This window comes from Rhinichthys klamathensis, unplaced genomic scaffold (assembly GCF_029890125.1).
Source record: "Rhinichthys klamathensis goyatoka isolate OS25496 unplaced genomic scaffold, OSU_Roscu_1.1 h1tg000289l_1, whole genome shotgun sequence".
NCBI classification, from domain to species: Eukaryota; Metazoa; Chordata; class Actinopteri; order Cypriniformes; family Leuciscidae; genus Rhinichthys; species Rhinichthys klamathensis.
Genome location: NW_026606808.1, coordinates 2,831,149 through 2,847,500, shown reverse-complemented (window position 1 = coordinate 2,847,500; position 16,352 = coordinate 2,831,149). Strand labels below are relative to the sequence as shown.

General features: G+C 39.0%; 1 protein-coding gene across 1 annotated transcript in view; it reads left to right on the top strand.

Annotated features, from left to right (window-relative positions):
- Window positions 1–16,352, top strand: part of rbm20 (RNA binding motif protein 20) — a 68,822-nt gene that overhangs the window by 41,842 nt on the left and 10,628 nt on the right. The window contains exons 2-9 of the mRNA XM_056269738.1: window positions 3,178–4,192; window positions 5,029–5,090; window positions 5,485–5,582; window positions 6,573–6,658; window positions 12,616–12,759; window positions 14,295–14,426; window positions 14,504–14,583; window positions 15,645–16,254. Of these exons, the coding sequence (XP_056125713.1) occupies window positions 3,178–4,192; window positions 5,029–5,090; window positions 5,485–5,582; window positions 6,573–6,658; window positions 12,616–12,759; window positions 14,295–14,426; window positions 14,504–14,583; window positions 15,645–16,254 (2,227 nt within the window). The remainder of the gene's footprint in view (window positions 1–3,177; window positions 4,193–5,028; window positions 5,091–5,484; window positions 5,583–6,572; window positions 6,659–12,615; window positions 12,760–14,294; window positions 14,427–14,503; window positions 14,584–15,644; window positions 16,255–16,352) is intronic.

Below are 16,352 nucleotides of genomic sequence, written 5' to 3'. Positions count from 1 at the left end.
ACGACCTGGGGAGCTTTAGCACTCTCTCCAGCGACAGTCCCAATACAGTTACATTTTCAGTCAGAGAAACAGAGGAAGCTTACGTAAAACGGGAGTTGCTTTATTTTATAAAAATAAAATTGCTTATGTTAGCTGGTATATGAAACCATCCGGCGCTGCCATCTCCAGACTGAGATAAACTCTGCCTTTGTTTGTAACCACTCCTCAAGCCTGAGTTGGCCCGCTTTGGACGCGTGATTTTTTTTTTTTTTCCCAAACCACTTCAATGGAAATCCCGCCCTGCAGCCGATTATAAAGTTTTGATTGGTCATCATGTCAATCACTGTACTGATTGCCTACACCAAACACTGATCCCTAAACCTACCCGTCACTGTAACCTAAACCAATGAAATCGGCTGCAGGGTGGGATTTCCGCTGAAGTGGTTTGGGGAAAAAAATCACGCGGTTTGGACCAATATATTCGGCGGGCCAAAAAACCCTGGCCGTTGGCCCTGAGGAAGCCCAGACAAGGCCCGATCAAGCCCCGGAAGTGACTGTGGAAAGTTAAACGCGGCCATTGACAGATGACAGTCACTGTAACCCTCCATGAATATCAGGAGTGCTTGAAACAGAGGTGGCCTGGTTGCCAATTTCTCGCTCCAACTCTATATTCTTTAGACTAATGCTTAAAATACTGATGTAGCCGTGTGCATTGGGTATAGATATTTTGGTTTGTTCTTACACATTCACTCTAGAGGTGTGTTCAAGTTGCCTATAGTGCCCTGCTAAGGACTTCAAAGTGTATTCAGCCAACTTTATGTGAGACTCAAAATCAGGGTCAGAGTCACCTCAAACCACAAATGGAAGAAATCCATATCTCTTCACGAGAAGTGGAGAGCTAAATTAACCCACAAGTCATTGAACACTGTGAACTGGAACACAGCAATGGACTGTTTCTTACATACAAATCTTTAATTAAATGTGTTGTAAATATGAACATTTGTGTAATGAGTAGGAAAAACAGCCTTTTATCTGATTATTTTGTGGTCTAAAGAAAGAAGGGATAACTTATTTAGAGCTGGTATTGATGTGTGAACTTTACGATCTGGAAAGGCTCCTGTAAGACCATGTCATAATCTTAAATGTCTCCAGCACTACTCTGGAGAGGTGTTAATCCCGCCAAAAGATTCAGTTGCACAAATTCAGATTTGAGAGGATCTGAGGGCCTCCCCTTGTTCCAGTTGTTTCTTGACTGCTCATGCATGACATTGGTCTGTATTTGAAACACCAGAACACCTGGAATGTACCTCATAAAAGAATCCCCTTATTAGGGCCTGTACCTTTGAGAAACATTGTTGTTCCCTCTTTCTCTACTATTACAACTCTTCCTTGTGGCTTTGGCACTTATGTCAGCTCTTGGATTGGAGGGTGTGTGCTCAGCGAGTGCCATCAGGCTTGCACAGATATTTTGATTGATAGTACTGCTTGCTAAATTTAGCAAGCATGTGAGCGCATTAATCAGTCCACTCAAACAGGGACAGGGAGTTCACAGTTTCTGTACTCATGTCTAGTCAGGAAGAATGTTTCTGAGCAAGAAAAAAACATTTCAGCACCTTGAGGTTTTGCAAAACAAAAATTTCCATTTCAAAAGCTTTCGCTAAAACAGTGACCCATGTAACCATTTTTGGTTCCTGTAGTGTTCTGGGAATATTTTTTTGTTTTGGGGGTTTTAGAAAGTTCCATGAACAGAGCTTTGAGTTTTTTTTTTTTTTTTGAGTAGCCAGAACAGTTTTATGGAAATATTAACCAATTCTACCCACTACGAACACACTGAAGCTTGAGTTGCCAATGGCTAGTACATTTTTTGTTTTACTCGCCAGACTTTTTACATTGAATGCAAGAACAACACAAATGAAGAAAACAAATCTAGATAAATATATAATATAAATATACATTTTAAACACTATTAAAGTCAAGTAAACAGTCTGTAATAAAATAAGAACAAATAATCCAAATAACAAAGATGTAAATGAAATAAACAGTGCTTTTCAGGTAGACCTAACAGTAGTTGGATACAAATTAGGTAGGTTTAGATTGTGTACAAATTGAATAAAGTAAATAACACTGAATTGTCTTCACTGCATAAATTAAATATAGATGAATACTTATTAAAGTTACAAAAGTTATTCAGTCAAGAGCATTGAGTGATTTTTTGCAGTAACGGACAGCAGCAGGAATATTAGGCTACTGTCACTTTAAGATAAAATGCACAGATCCAATACACAGATACTGTAAACATGCATTTTATTTCTCGACTGTTTATGTTCACTTAACACATAACCGACTATGTTTACTAGGATTAGGGCTGTTTTCGACTAAAGATTTTCATAGTCGAATCTGATTCGTTAGATTTTGCCGTAGTCGACTGATAGTCGAACCTTTTTTTTTTTTTTTAGATAGCAGCTAGACGTGCGGTTGAATAACTGTTCGTCTGTTATAGGACAACTCGCTCTACGTTTATTTAAAATGAACAGCAAGACAACTAGAAGTGAATGTGCTTTCCATTAAATGAATCCTTAACAAAAAAAGTTGCAATGAACGTGCTTTGTTTTAAATAAATCACACACAGTAAACAAAACCTTAACAAAAAAACTTTGCAATGAGCTTTGCAATTTAGACGCGCAAACTGCGTGCCGGTGCGGTGAGACGTAGCCTACATGCTCGGGCAGATTCGGCTTGAAGTCGTTCATCCTCGGATGCGGCGTCGCGCGCGCTGTTACAAAAAAGCTGTGCACACAGCCAAGCAAAATGGGGTCTTGCCGGTCTTGCGCACCCAACGCTTCATTTTTTTTGCCGTCCGCACCTTCGCGCTCGTGCGGATGCGTCGAGTATAACCGTCGGTCTCACGGTTATATCCTCGACTATTAGAAGTCAGCCCTAACTAGGATACTCGCCAAGATAGGCATTTTGACAATTTTTTGTGAAATTGTTCATTCAAGCGAAAGAAGACATGAAAGAGAGCTCAATTCGGTATGCTTTGGGTGTGTAGTTTGTGCACAAAACTTTGCACACAGTGCACGCGAGTTATATTTCGCCTCATACACTAATGTGGGGTGTTTGCTGATGCCTAGTTTTTACAGTGTACATTTTCTGTGGCACATGATCATTTAATTGACAAAATGTTGTGTGTCTCCACAGTACCTCAGGAGAAAAGCTTGATAATAAGTCTGCTCCTCTGGGAGGTGCTCATGGTGGAGTGGGTCAGAACCTGCTGCTGAGTCCTGCAGGTCTTCAGCTGGCTCAGCTTCAGGCCCAGCTCACCCTTCACCGCCTCAAACTTGCCCAGACCACTAATACTGCTGCCGCAGCTTCTGTCCTAAACCAGGTCCTTTCCAATGTGGCCATGTCCCAGCCTCTCTTCAACCATCTTCGGGGTTCAAGTATGGCCCAGGCCCACGGCAGAGCCTTTCCGCCTCCACCAATAGCCTTCCCACCCCCAAATGCTGGCCTAGGACAACTGGTTGGGGGTGGCTTTAACCCAAATCCCACTGGGATCAGGCCCACTGCCTACAGTGGGATGTCCAACCAGAAAGCTAGTCAGCACAATGATTTCGGCAAAAAGCCTGGAACATATTCGTCGGACACGGACCGACGCTTGCAGTTTGGATATCTGGGAGGTACGTCAGTGGTCGTTAATAAACCATGTGATGGAGGACAGTATGGTGGAGCCACTACACAACCCAGAAACAATGTCCACAGCAATTTTCAGAGAGACTTCTACTCCACAGAAACACCAGTACAACAAACTTGTTTCATGGGAGGAAGCAACGATCAGAATCTAGGATCTGTTTCTTCATCAGCCACTAAGGAGCAATGGAAAGGTCCGATCAACTTGGGGAAGATGGATATGGGTAAAGGACCAGGTCCTGGTGGTTGGGTACCACCTGGACCAGGGTTTGTGGGTCAGAGGGCAGAGTTGTATAACCCTGAGGAACCCACAGCAGATCCTAAGTTTAACTCTACATGTGGACCAGGGACTGGTCCACCCATCGGGCAGCAAGGGGGATTTCAACAGCAGCCACAGGTTTCTCAAGGGGAAGAAGGGGTGACCTTGTCGTTACAACCCCACCAGTTCAATGACTATCATGGGACGACTCCTTTACACCTACCCCATCAGTGCACCATTTGTGAAAAGAAGGTTTACAACTTGAAGGTGAGTAGATCTGACTTGTTGGTTGAGATCAAAGTAAATGGACCATTCACACCAACTTCAAAGATAGATTAGCATTTGCACTGCAAATTCAATGTGGTCACATTTGTTTATGACTACTCTGAATGTTTATTGGATAAGAAACCATTTAGAATTCAGTTTACACCTGTATTCAGCACTGTCCACTTGAGATCGAAACAACCGAGATTGGATCATAAACTGTTTTGGACCCGCTGGACCCTGTTTAATGCAGAATACTTGAGATCAGATCACAAAGATAGATCTTAATACTAGGTGTAAACGGAATCAAATATTTGTAAGAATACAAATCTCACAAGAATCTTCTACATGTGCCGAATGTATGCTAGGCTTTGAATTCTGCTTATAGACTTATGGTACCATACCTACATAAGTCTATCCAGATGTCTCAGCTGCAGCATCCAGTATCCAGAATTGAGATCCAGTTGGTCTCGACTCCAGCAACTGTTTTCCCCAGCTATTTCTGCAGAACTGAGAGGGTTTTCGTGATACTTGGCTAAAATGGGCTCATTTGTTACACTAGGGTGTAAATGCTTTTGTGGCAGCTGGCATGTGTGGAGTGGAGGCAGGTTTAGAAGGGGGGGAGGACGCAGTTGTTCTGCAGGAGTTTGTCGTAATCGCATTCGTTCTCAACTCTTGCTTGCCCTTACTCTGTGGTGAACTACTAGCTCTCTAATTGGCCCAGGTTGAGGCAACGCCTGGGGAATCTTTCGCTCTCATAGAGAAGGATGGTGGTGAAGTCTATCTGACAGGCGTATCGTGTTTGTGTGTGTATTTGTGTGTGTGTGTGCTGTTTTCAGGACTGGGACCAGCATGTGAAGGGCAAGTTACATCTGCAGAACTGTTCGCTTTACACTGAAAGGTGAGTACTGGCGAAAATACCATTTGTACCATGTTACAACCTTCCTCAATTGATGTTCAGGGCTGTTTTAAGTGTCTGTCATGTTGATAAACCACCAACTCTGATGCATGGGCGGCTAATCGTTGCTAACTTGGTGTAGAAGCAAGATATTTTTAAAGGGCTTGTTTGTATGTGGTCTATTTTGATCCTTATTACCTACAGGTCATCGCCTGTGATACTCTTGTTAAGCATTTTATGAGTACAACCAATCTCCGTATTAAACGCAGAGTTATTTTATAAAGAGTCGTCTTCCATATAGAGAGAGATATGCCTGAATTTGAGCGGTGTCATAAGATATAGTCAGACCAGATGCACTGGGATTTAGGATCTAAATGCAGTGCTGTCCCCCTCGCAGCCCGCCGCTCGGAGCAGTGCACTTTCCAGTGTCGTCTGAAGGATGTCTCAACATGGCGTTGAGTAACACTATGGCATACACATCAGCTGCCGGTCAAGGTAAGTCAAATCTCCTAATTTGTCCCTCAATGTAAGTGCTGAAAATTCAGGGGACAGAAAACTCTGGGACGTGATTTTAGAGAGGACTCTATTTTTAGGGCTGTCACTTCAGTTGTGGGGAATGTGGAGTGTCTACAGTCTGGCACACACTTGAGTGACGTGTGTTAACACCACAATTTTTGGTTTTGTCAGAAACAACTGAAAAAAACAAAACTATTCACTGATCAGTTTTTGTTTAACAAACTTTCTTTCTAAAAATATTGATGAATCATCTTGTACTCAAGGGGTGTAATCACAGTTTTGTCCAATATGTTGATCGTCTAGCCATTGGCTAGCATTAGCAAGAAGCATGTGCTTGTTACTGTCACGTGACCTACCAGCTTCAGTTGCGTAGCTTCACTTCCATTAATCCTCTCCCGTGGCTTCATGGGATAGTAAAGTGACCATCGAATGCCCACACCAGAATCTCGCCAGAAGTAGTAGATCATCCGGGGACTTTTTCTGTTGCTGTTTTTCCAATACTATGTATTCGGACATACTATGTTGGCGTACTGTTTATCGCATACTATAGGGAAGCAATTGCAGCGATGGTTAATCTGTGTGTTTTCGGTTATGCTAACATACTTTCATTTGATTCAATGTCACATTTTTTACTTCACATCCTTTTCCAAAAATGATTTGGTTGCAAATGAAATGGTTTTTATTTGGTTTTGTAGGCTGGTATGTAAACTAAAGTCTTTTGGCTAAAAACTACAAGCCCTAAATAAACTAAAATATTCCCTGGCTGCCCTAATTTCCCGTTTCAATAGTAAATACATCAACACACATACAAAAATTCTTTAGTCAAACTATTTCATGGGGTCTGACTTTTTAGTGGGTCCTCAAGTAAGGTGATGTGAACAATTTGCAACATGGTTGTTAAAAATAGATGTATTCCTCAAAATGTATTATTTATAATTAATGTTTGGATATCTGTCCTGTTTTCTACAGATGTTTCAACTGGAAGTGCTTCATATTTGCCTGCCACAGCCATGCCGTTTCCTCTCTCAGGGCCGGGATTTACTTCAGGGGCAAAGGTTAGTAATGGGGAAAGACCATTAAAAAGACATGGATTAAGGAATAAATATTTAGTTAAAAATTTTAATTCACATGATATTTGGCGTTTGACTGGTGTGGATTTGTAATCCTGAAAAATTCACCCAGCTTTTTTTGATGAGGTCTTTAATTCTGAGTGTGTGTTGGCTTATCTCACAGCATTGTTCTTTTAGCTCACAGGGTTTGTATAGAAGCCAAGAGTGTTGAGATACAGAGCATGCTATATTTTGGTCACACTATTTCAATGACTGACAGATTACTTAGTGCTTATTATCACAGTCTAACAGTTATTATTCAAAGGACAACTGAGCCATCTTCACAGCTAGAGCTCTTTAAGAACAGGTGCAAGTGATCAGTATTGTACAGCTCACTCATTGCTTACTAGGAAAGGGTTTCATGTATAAGTGTGGTTCAGTAGCATCGACAGGGGATCGTTTCCGTTGTGAATACACAGCTCTGCAAACTTCGAGCACAACAGTATTTTTCAGCTAAATGAACGGGGTCGGCTGAGCAGTTGTTATGCTATCATGCTGTTGTAATGAGGTGGGAATGCACCAGGCTAGACTGATCTGGTTCAGTGTAAAAACTGAACACTTGTTATTGTTGTGCAAGGACTTTATTTAGCTGTGGGATCAGCCTCCAAAATTAACTTTTTGCCAGACCTGCCAGTGCTGAGTGATTTGAAAAAAATTTACCACCCATAATACAAAGCACCGTTTAACTATGTTTCTTAAACACTATTATATATTATTGCTAGCTATTTTCTGTGCATATATGCAAAAAAAAACTCAGTCTCTCAGTAAAATATCATTGGACGCACATTTTTTTTTTGTGACTTGTATTTTGGTCGCTCAATGGAAGAAAATTGAGCCACTTAAAAGATTAAAAAAATTTTATTGGCTTTCTAGCAAATAAAATCTGATGGTAAATATTCCACCGATTTTTTTTCATAGACAGGCTACTGATTTGAATCTCAAACATCTTCTGACTGTAGTCGCTTGCACTGTATTTAGTTGTAATTAGCGAATGTTACAAATTAACAGTACCTTTTTTTATATATAATCTTACAACTTTAGAATTCATTTCTGATTCATTCATTAATTTTAATATTCTGTCTCACTTAAAAAAGCCCCACAAAAACAAGAATAATAGTTACTTGTATACGTGAGTTCAGTGTAGTAAACCAAAGCAGGGCCATTTTGAGTTCAAGGACTGAGAAGAGACAGAGATATAAACAGAAAGCAAGTTACCAAGAGAGAAACAGTGTTACAGCATTTGCAGATGACAAAAGCATATGACTTATAATCACAGTTTACATTATCATCAAAACAACATTTTTAATCATTCCTTGGTTAATAATAAGTGTTTTTGGACTAAGTGCAATGCATTATAACACCCCTATTAATTTATCATGTGTTTAATGTGTAATTTTACTCTTTGAAGATGTACACTGTTATTCAAACGTTTTGGGTCAGTGGGATTTTTACATGTTTTTGAAATGAGTCTCACCAAGGCTGCATTTATTTGACCAAAAATACAGCAAAATTGTGAAATATTATTACTATTTATTACTGTTTTTTATTTGAATATATTTTAAAATGTAATTTATTTAGTGATTACTTAGTCATTACTCCAGTCTTAAGTGTCACACGATCCTTTCAGAAATCAGTCTAAATGAGGATTTGCATTTTATTATCACTGTTGAAAACGGTTGTGATGCTTCATATTCTCGTGGAAACCGTGATACATTTTTTTCAGGTTTCTTTAGGAAGTTCAAAAGAACAGCATTTATTTGAAATAGAAATCTTTTGTATCAATTTGAACATCTTTACTGGCACTTTTGATCAATTTAAAGCAAGCTTGCTGAATAAAAGCATTAATTTATTTTTGAAAAATCTTACTGACCCCAAACTTTTGAACGGTAGTGTATCCATGATAGGTACATATTATAATGGATTATTACTGTGGCTACAATTACAGACATATATTATATATTATATTCATTGTTATAATGCATTTCTTTTACATTACTCTTGTCATCGGTGTATCTTTGGACAGTCTATTTTTCATGTCTTCTCTCATGCTCGTCCTTTGTTTGCATGTAGTGTAGTAATGCGAGTAGCGGCTGTTTGCGTGTCCCGAGTGCGACTGATGGATCCTCACATATGGACTGCGTGAAGCATTGTTTTGGATTAGATGCTCTGACCTTGCGTAGACGTCAAACCACCTATAATTGAAACCATGTCCTGTGCAGGATGGTATTTTATGCAGTTGCCAGCTTGTGGATTCAGAGACTTGCACAAAGATTCTTTATGCTGGTCTTTTTAGCCAAGTTATTTATGATTTAGTCCACTGGAGAAGCGAAGGCACGGGCTAATGTTAGCTCCTATAAAACCCACCTGTTGCACTGCAGCTGTACGTTGGCGGCGCTTTAATAACTCTTCGTTTTTTTAGCTTAGGATGTAAAAACTCTTTTCAGTTTAAAAAAATCAGTCCACAAAGAAAGTCCACGTCTGTCCAAGTAATCAAGATGTGTGTGCTGCTCCAGGCTCTGAGGCTGGGAATTCGGTTTCAGCCCACAGAATCGTAACCCGATCCTTGGGGATAAAGGCTTCCTGACGGGAGGAATGCCAGGAGATCTGTGAAATTCAGAAAGTGCATGCTATAGGTTTCAGATGAACCTGTTTCAGGGCTTGTGTAAAGCAGTTTAAACCCTCTCTAGATAAGCAAACAGGCGTGAATGCATTTGTAGCATGATATGGTGCCGGTCATCACTGGAACTCCGAAGAGCTTGTCTTTCGTTCTCCTAATTTATGATGTGTTCATGACAAATCTCAGTTGACATGCGTATTACAGCACTACGCATTCAGATTGTAATCAGATTGCCAATACATTTTTGTTTGTTTTCAAACCATTGCGATGACAACAGCTGAAAAATATCATTTTACTGGTAACACTGAACACATCATAAATGTTACATATTGCAACATTAATCTGGTTTCTCTCTTTGTTAGAAATATGTCAGTGTTTTTTTTTGTGTTTTTTTTGCCATACAGAAGACATTTAATTAATGGTTATCTAGTTTATAATTAATTTTTATTGTCTTTATTTGCATATGTGACTTTAACCCTTTAAATGCACGAATGTTTCGCCAATCATTATTACATTTTCGGGTCTTTAGCCATATTCAGGTTTTATACCATCCATTGCAGCTTCTGTGCTGGAAAATATTTTCAAAGCTGAAGAGAGTAACTTTTTGTGGAGTTAAAATGCTTTATCACAACTTAATAGGGTTATTACACATAACAGTAATTAACAGTTAACTAAAACTAAACTATAAAAAGCACTGTGAAAACTTTACAATAAGGGTACATTTGTTAACAATGTTAAAACAGCAATTATTAATAATTCTTAAAATCATTTATTAATCTTAGTTGATACCAATTTCAATATTTGTGTAAAAGTTGTTCATGTTAATATTATTTATTGAACCTGAGCTAGCATGAACTAACAACAGTATTTGTATTTCCTACGTTAACAAAGATTATTAAATACTGTAACTAATGTTTTGCTCATTGTTACTAATGGTAACTTATTGTAAAGTGTTACCAAAGCATATTTGTTACTTGAAATAAAAATAAACGTTGTTTTATTTCAGCTAGTTGTCAAGGCAACATTTATCATTTTCCTTTAGTTTAACTTGATTTACTAAAAAAACTAAAACTGAAATAAAACCGCAAGAATCCTAAAACTTCAACTAAACTTGAAATGAAAATGGAAAATATAAAAATAAAATGAATTAAAAATATGAATACTAATTATACAATACTAAAATAAAGCTGCAACTTAATATGCGGAGACATATTTAAGCCATTAGTAGTTTAATTTTATGTTAAAATGTGGCTTTGTAGCCACTGTTTATACTGCGATGCTTTCAAAACATTGCTGGATTTGTTTGAGAATCCCATGGCAACAGTGACTCGACCAATGGCGTGACTTTGGGGCGGAGCTATCTGTTTGGCCAACCAATGACAGACAGGAGGAGGTGTTTAGGGGAAACCTGTTTGAAGATGTTCTTCTTTTTTGCACTTCTCTCCAATGATGAGATTCTGTCCATCTCTGCAAACAAGCACATCTCATACTTTGAATTTCACTTGCCTTGGTTGACCAAAAATCTTTTGAGGGTGGTCGTTGCCAGCCAATCAGCAGCAGCCACAGCCCCTCAGGGTTTCACTGCAATGCCAGTTATGCTTTACCCAGTGTTTCAACATAATCTCACCATGATCATTGCCAGAACCTCGAGCTTTGACTGCTCACAACAAGCTGAATGAACTCCAAAACACTGGTGTTGCATTTTACCATCCCGGCGCATAGAAGCCCTTCAGAGTTACATTCGGACTTGTAAAGCATATAGCAGAGGCATAAACAGCCTGTTTGGGGGGCTATTTTGGTATGTGTTTATGGAGGTAGAACTAATGTGACCTTTTTGGCACATTTGGGCAAAGGGAAAGTCTGACAGGATGTCCAGATTAACATTGATTTAAGGGCTTTTCAGCTCCACTTTGAGATCCGGTCTGAGTATGATGGTTGAATCATTTACAGGAACTTCACAAGTTTCTCTACTTTGATTCTCACAGCCGGCAGTCACGATCATTAATCGTTTCTCACGCACTCTGCAGATCTCTGTGGTCCTTCCACTATAATACTGTTCGTACGGTGTGTAAATTGCAGTGTAAACACTGATGTGGACTGACCGCCCCTCACACTTGCTGCTGTCAATCAAACACCCTGTACACATCACACCTCACTGTAGCTTATATTACTGAGACAAAATTTTAATAATAATATAAGACATAATAACTTAATTCTTTTTAGACATTTTTAGAGTATTTAGATTTATTTATTTAGACACTGTAGAATTATTTATGTACTTTTTTATTTTAGATTGTGGTATATGCTACTGTAAAATTTTGGCATCGGTATTTTTTTAAGTAATAATAATAAAATGCAATAATAAATGCAAATCCTCATATTAGAGTGATTTCTGAAGGATCTTGTGACACTGAAGACTTGAGTAAAGATGCTGAAAATTCAGCTTTGATCACAGGAATAAATTACATTTTAAAATATATTCAAATAGAAAACAGTAATAAATAGTAATAATATTTCACAATTTTGCTGTATTTTTGGTCAAATAAATGCAGCCGTAGTGAGCATAAGAGACTTAAAATTAGAATTTTAATGTAGATTCTTTTTTTTTTTTTTACATTTTAGATCCCTTCTAGAATCTTTAAATTATGGTATAATAATAATTATTATTATTCAATTTCTATGATCTATTTTAGATAATTTTTTGAGTCTTTATATTGTGTTTTCTGTACTAGGTTTAATTTTGTGCTTTTCTTTTTACATATTAGAGAGACTTTCTGTAGTTTTTAATATATGGAATGTAATATCGATTATCCAAATTTCTATTTGTTTTAATGAATTTTTATTATTTTTATAATTAATTTCAGATTTTTGGTATTTTATAATATGGACTAATTAGCTAAATTTATTTATTTTAATTTAATTTTGAAAGAATAAATTGAAACATGGGTTACTTTTTATGAGACATTTATGATATCCCACATTGATATCTCTCGTTTTCTGATCAGGTTTGAGTTTTCAGTGCGCTTATGCTTTTAAATGATAAACTCTACCAGTAATACAGCACCAGTAGGGGGCATTAGTGAGCACAGCAGGGGCCAGGTGGTTTTTTAACAAACTGTTTCAGGTATAAAAAGATCACACATTAACTGCTAGCCACAAATATGTTCACATATATGTAATTGATGTGTTGAAATGCTCTTAAACATTTCCCACCATTGTTGATCAGATGAAAAAGTGTGTATAATCTAAGGGACTGTATGTTTAACTGCGTCCCGTCCTCTCTCAGTTTCTTCAGCGTAAGGCGTGTCCCGGGCGCGTGGTCCACATCTGTAATCTCCCAGAGGGCAGCTGCACGGAGAATGATGTCATCAACTTGGGGCTGCCCTTCGGCAAAGTGACCAACTACATCCTCATGCGCTCGACGCATCAGGTATGATTCAGCCTTCGACTTGGGCAGAACCTCATTTCACCAAGTACAACATGTTCCTGCATCAACGTCTTCCAATCAACCAATCAGATTTGATGGACAAGTTTACAGTTTATGCCAAGTTTAGGCTTACAAGCCTTGACAAAGGCTACTTGTTGTGCCGAAACCTTGGTAATAATAAAATGTGCTCAAGAGTGTGTGCTGTTATATTCTCTTTACGCATTACGTTTAGACTTACAACCAGGGTTAGGTGCTTCTTCATCAGTGTTTGGATTATATTTTCGGACGGACAGGAACGTTGTTCCAGGATAAAAATATGTTGACCCAGGAAATCGTCAAACACGTTCCTGGGTCAACATATTTTGTTGAAAGGGTAGTCTTTTCTTCCCTTTTGTATGAAAGCTTGTTTGCGCCACAGAATAAAAAAAATTCTCTCACAATTCTGGCTTTTTTTCTCTGAACTGCGTGATATAAACTCGCAATTGCGAGATTATAGTCAAATTCTATATAGGGGAAAATAATTTTTTTCTCAGAATTGTGAGTTTATATCTATAATAATTGCGAGTATATGTCTTATAATTCTGACTTTATAACATGCAATTTTGTGAGTTCTAAAGTCAGAACTGTGAAGTATTAACTCGTATTTCTGAGAAAAAAGTCAGAATTGCGAAATAAACGAGCAATTGCGAGAAAAAAGTCAGAATTGCGAGTTTATATCTTGCAATTCTGACTTAAAACTCACAATTACAAGTTTATATCTCGCATTTCTGAGAAAAAAAAGAATTGCGAGATGTAAACTCCGCAATTGCGAAAAAAAGTCAGATTTGTGAGATATAAAGTCGCAATTACCTTTTTTTTTTATTCAGTGGTGGAAACAAGCTTGCATACTTTTGTGAGTGAAATGGCTTCTCTGATTTTGTCAATGGGGAACTGATTGGATGGTTGTGGTTTGCTATTGGTGGATCTCATGTGAGTGACAGGTAGCCCCGCCCTCACGCCAGTAAACGCATCATCAGAGAAGAGAAGAGATGAGCTGCAAGAGGGAGGAGAAGATATTTTTATTAAAGATTATGAGGGCACGTTAATATATTCCATAACATTTTTTGAAGTTGAAGTTTTTATTTCATGGTGACTTAAAACTTTTACAAGCTGTATTATTCACTTAAATAACTGTTTACCTCATTTGAAACTAAGATAGCAGTGTCCTGAGTTGATTTATCGTACAGTTTGTTTGTTGTAAATAGTGCCAGGCTGCAGAAATAGATTTAGGCAAGCACTTTATGCACTTCGTCTTTAAACCCTGACACCGATGATGTCTCCATCAGCACGATTCGTTAATCACGTTTGATTGACTTTTTGATTGGTGCTGTTAGTACCAACTGGATCCCATTCTGGGTCCAGTGCCAAGTTTGACATGTGCCTGAAATGCCTGGCGTTGAATCGATCTTGTAACTGTCTTAAAGATTTATTACGCAATTAAAAAGAATATCTTAAAAGATCTGTTCGGATCCCATTTGACAGATTTTATGTTCTGTCAGGCTTTTCTTGAAATGGCGTACGTGGAGGCGGCTCAGGCCATGGTTCAGTATTACCAGCTGCAGCCGGCCACAGTCAACGCACACAAGCTCCTGATCCGCATGTCCAAGAGATACAAGGAGCTGCAGCTGAAGGTACGTGTCGTCTCGCCTCATCGTCATCACATGACTCGAACAAACCCAGCTCAAGAGTGTTTTGCTTTCTGATCCAGAAACCAGGTAAAGATGTCGACTCAATCATCCATGACATCAATTCCCAGAGAGAGCGAGATGAGGTGCAGGAGACTGACAGGTGAGGGTGTTTTATAGGGACTCTGTTGGGTTTGAAACTACATTTATTCAAAAAATACATTTCGTGTATACAATGATGATGTGAATACATATTTTCTATTAAGAGCACGATTTCAATTTCTAATTACTTAAAAAAACTAAAAATTCAAATTTTGGAAGGCATAAATCATATCTCAATGTAATTTTCTTCCCTGGTTAAATAAAGGTATATAAAAAAATAAAATAAATAAAGTCAAAAGTGTCTGGGTAAGTGCAACTGTCCTGGTATCATAATAAAGAAATAAAGTCTCAGTAAAATAATGAAATTCACGAAAAGTAGTTTGGCATAATCTTCTATTATTATAATAGTAAAAAAAACAGCTTCACTGCTTAACATTTGAAAAACTTTTGTCCTCCAAATCCAAGTCATGTTGTGCAGAAAAAAAAAAACATTGAAAAGGAAATGACATCATAGAGAGGACCCCTACAGACCCTCGTGACTGTTTTATAGTATACTATTGAATTATTATAGTCAAGTCTAGTATGTAAATACCTTCAAACTCATAATGGCGTGTCTCTTGAACTGTGATGATAAATAGTAGCGCTTCTTTGTATTCTGATGAGATTGAACTTATTGTTAAAACATTTGGTATATTGTATACATAGTTGTATATCATAAATGTCATCTCTGTATGTCAAATTTCACACACAAAAAAAAGATAAATAACAGTGCTCTGCTCTCGACCAGGTTCAGTTCTTCATGGCTAAATTAGCGGCGTCCGACCCAGTAATGAATGTAGCTTACGGCTCCCCCTGTTGGTGAACATAATCACTACACGACTGGTCTGGTAACCAGCAGGCTATGATGGTTAGGCTTTTTTGCTGTGTATTTCCGGGTTGTTTTGAACATGCTGTAAAACGGGGACAGACCCGGGTTTCGGTGTCCTGTCCTCGGAAAAACGGGGACACGTCTGGTCACCCTAACATAAGACCAAGAAAGTGAAAGTGAGAGTACATTTGTGTTTTTAAAAAGATTTTTCTTTTTCTTTATCATCGTCTCAAATCTGCTGCTGGTTTGTGTAGGTACCTCCCAGAACGTGCAAGATCTCGCAGCCCAGTCAGTCGTTCTCTGAGTCCGCGCTCCCACAGTCCGAGCTTCACTTCATGTAGTTCTGCACACAGTCCCCCGCGGCCTGACTGGAGCAACGGCATGGGGCCGCGCCGGGCCTCTTGGGACTGGACGTCCCATTCCCGAGGCGACGAGGACCCCCGTGAGAGAGACGACTGGAGGAACGACAAAGAGGAGAGAGCCAACGGGTGGCTGTCTGAGCGCAGGAAACCCTACCTTAAAACCGGGGACCGGATCAGCCCCCGGATGGGGCACGGGGACGAGCGGGGCAGGGACTGGTACCCCCGCGGGAGTCCTCAGGGTTCCTCCTTCTCCTCCTACCACTCCATAGATGACTTTTACAAGAAAGACTCACTGTACAAGGCTGATAAACAGAGCAGGCCGCAACATCACAGACATGAAGGTAAAACTAAGAGACGGGACGGTGGAGACTATCACAGGCCGAGACACTCGGAGTCAGACGTGGCGGACGACACCGGCTCCAACCGGATAGATGAAGACCGAGGACGCAGCAAGAGGTCGAGCCGGAGACGAGAGGAGGAGGAGAAAGAGTCCCAAAATAAGGCATGTCCTACACTTTTCACATCATTTTAAGAACAACTGTAATACAACTGCGTATAATGTGTCAACTGAATCACAAAAATTAAGAGTTAAGAATACTA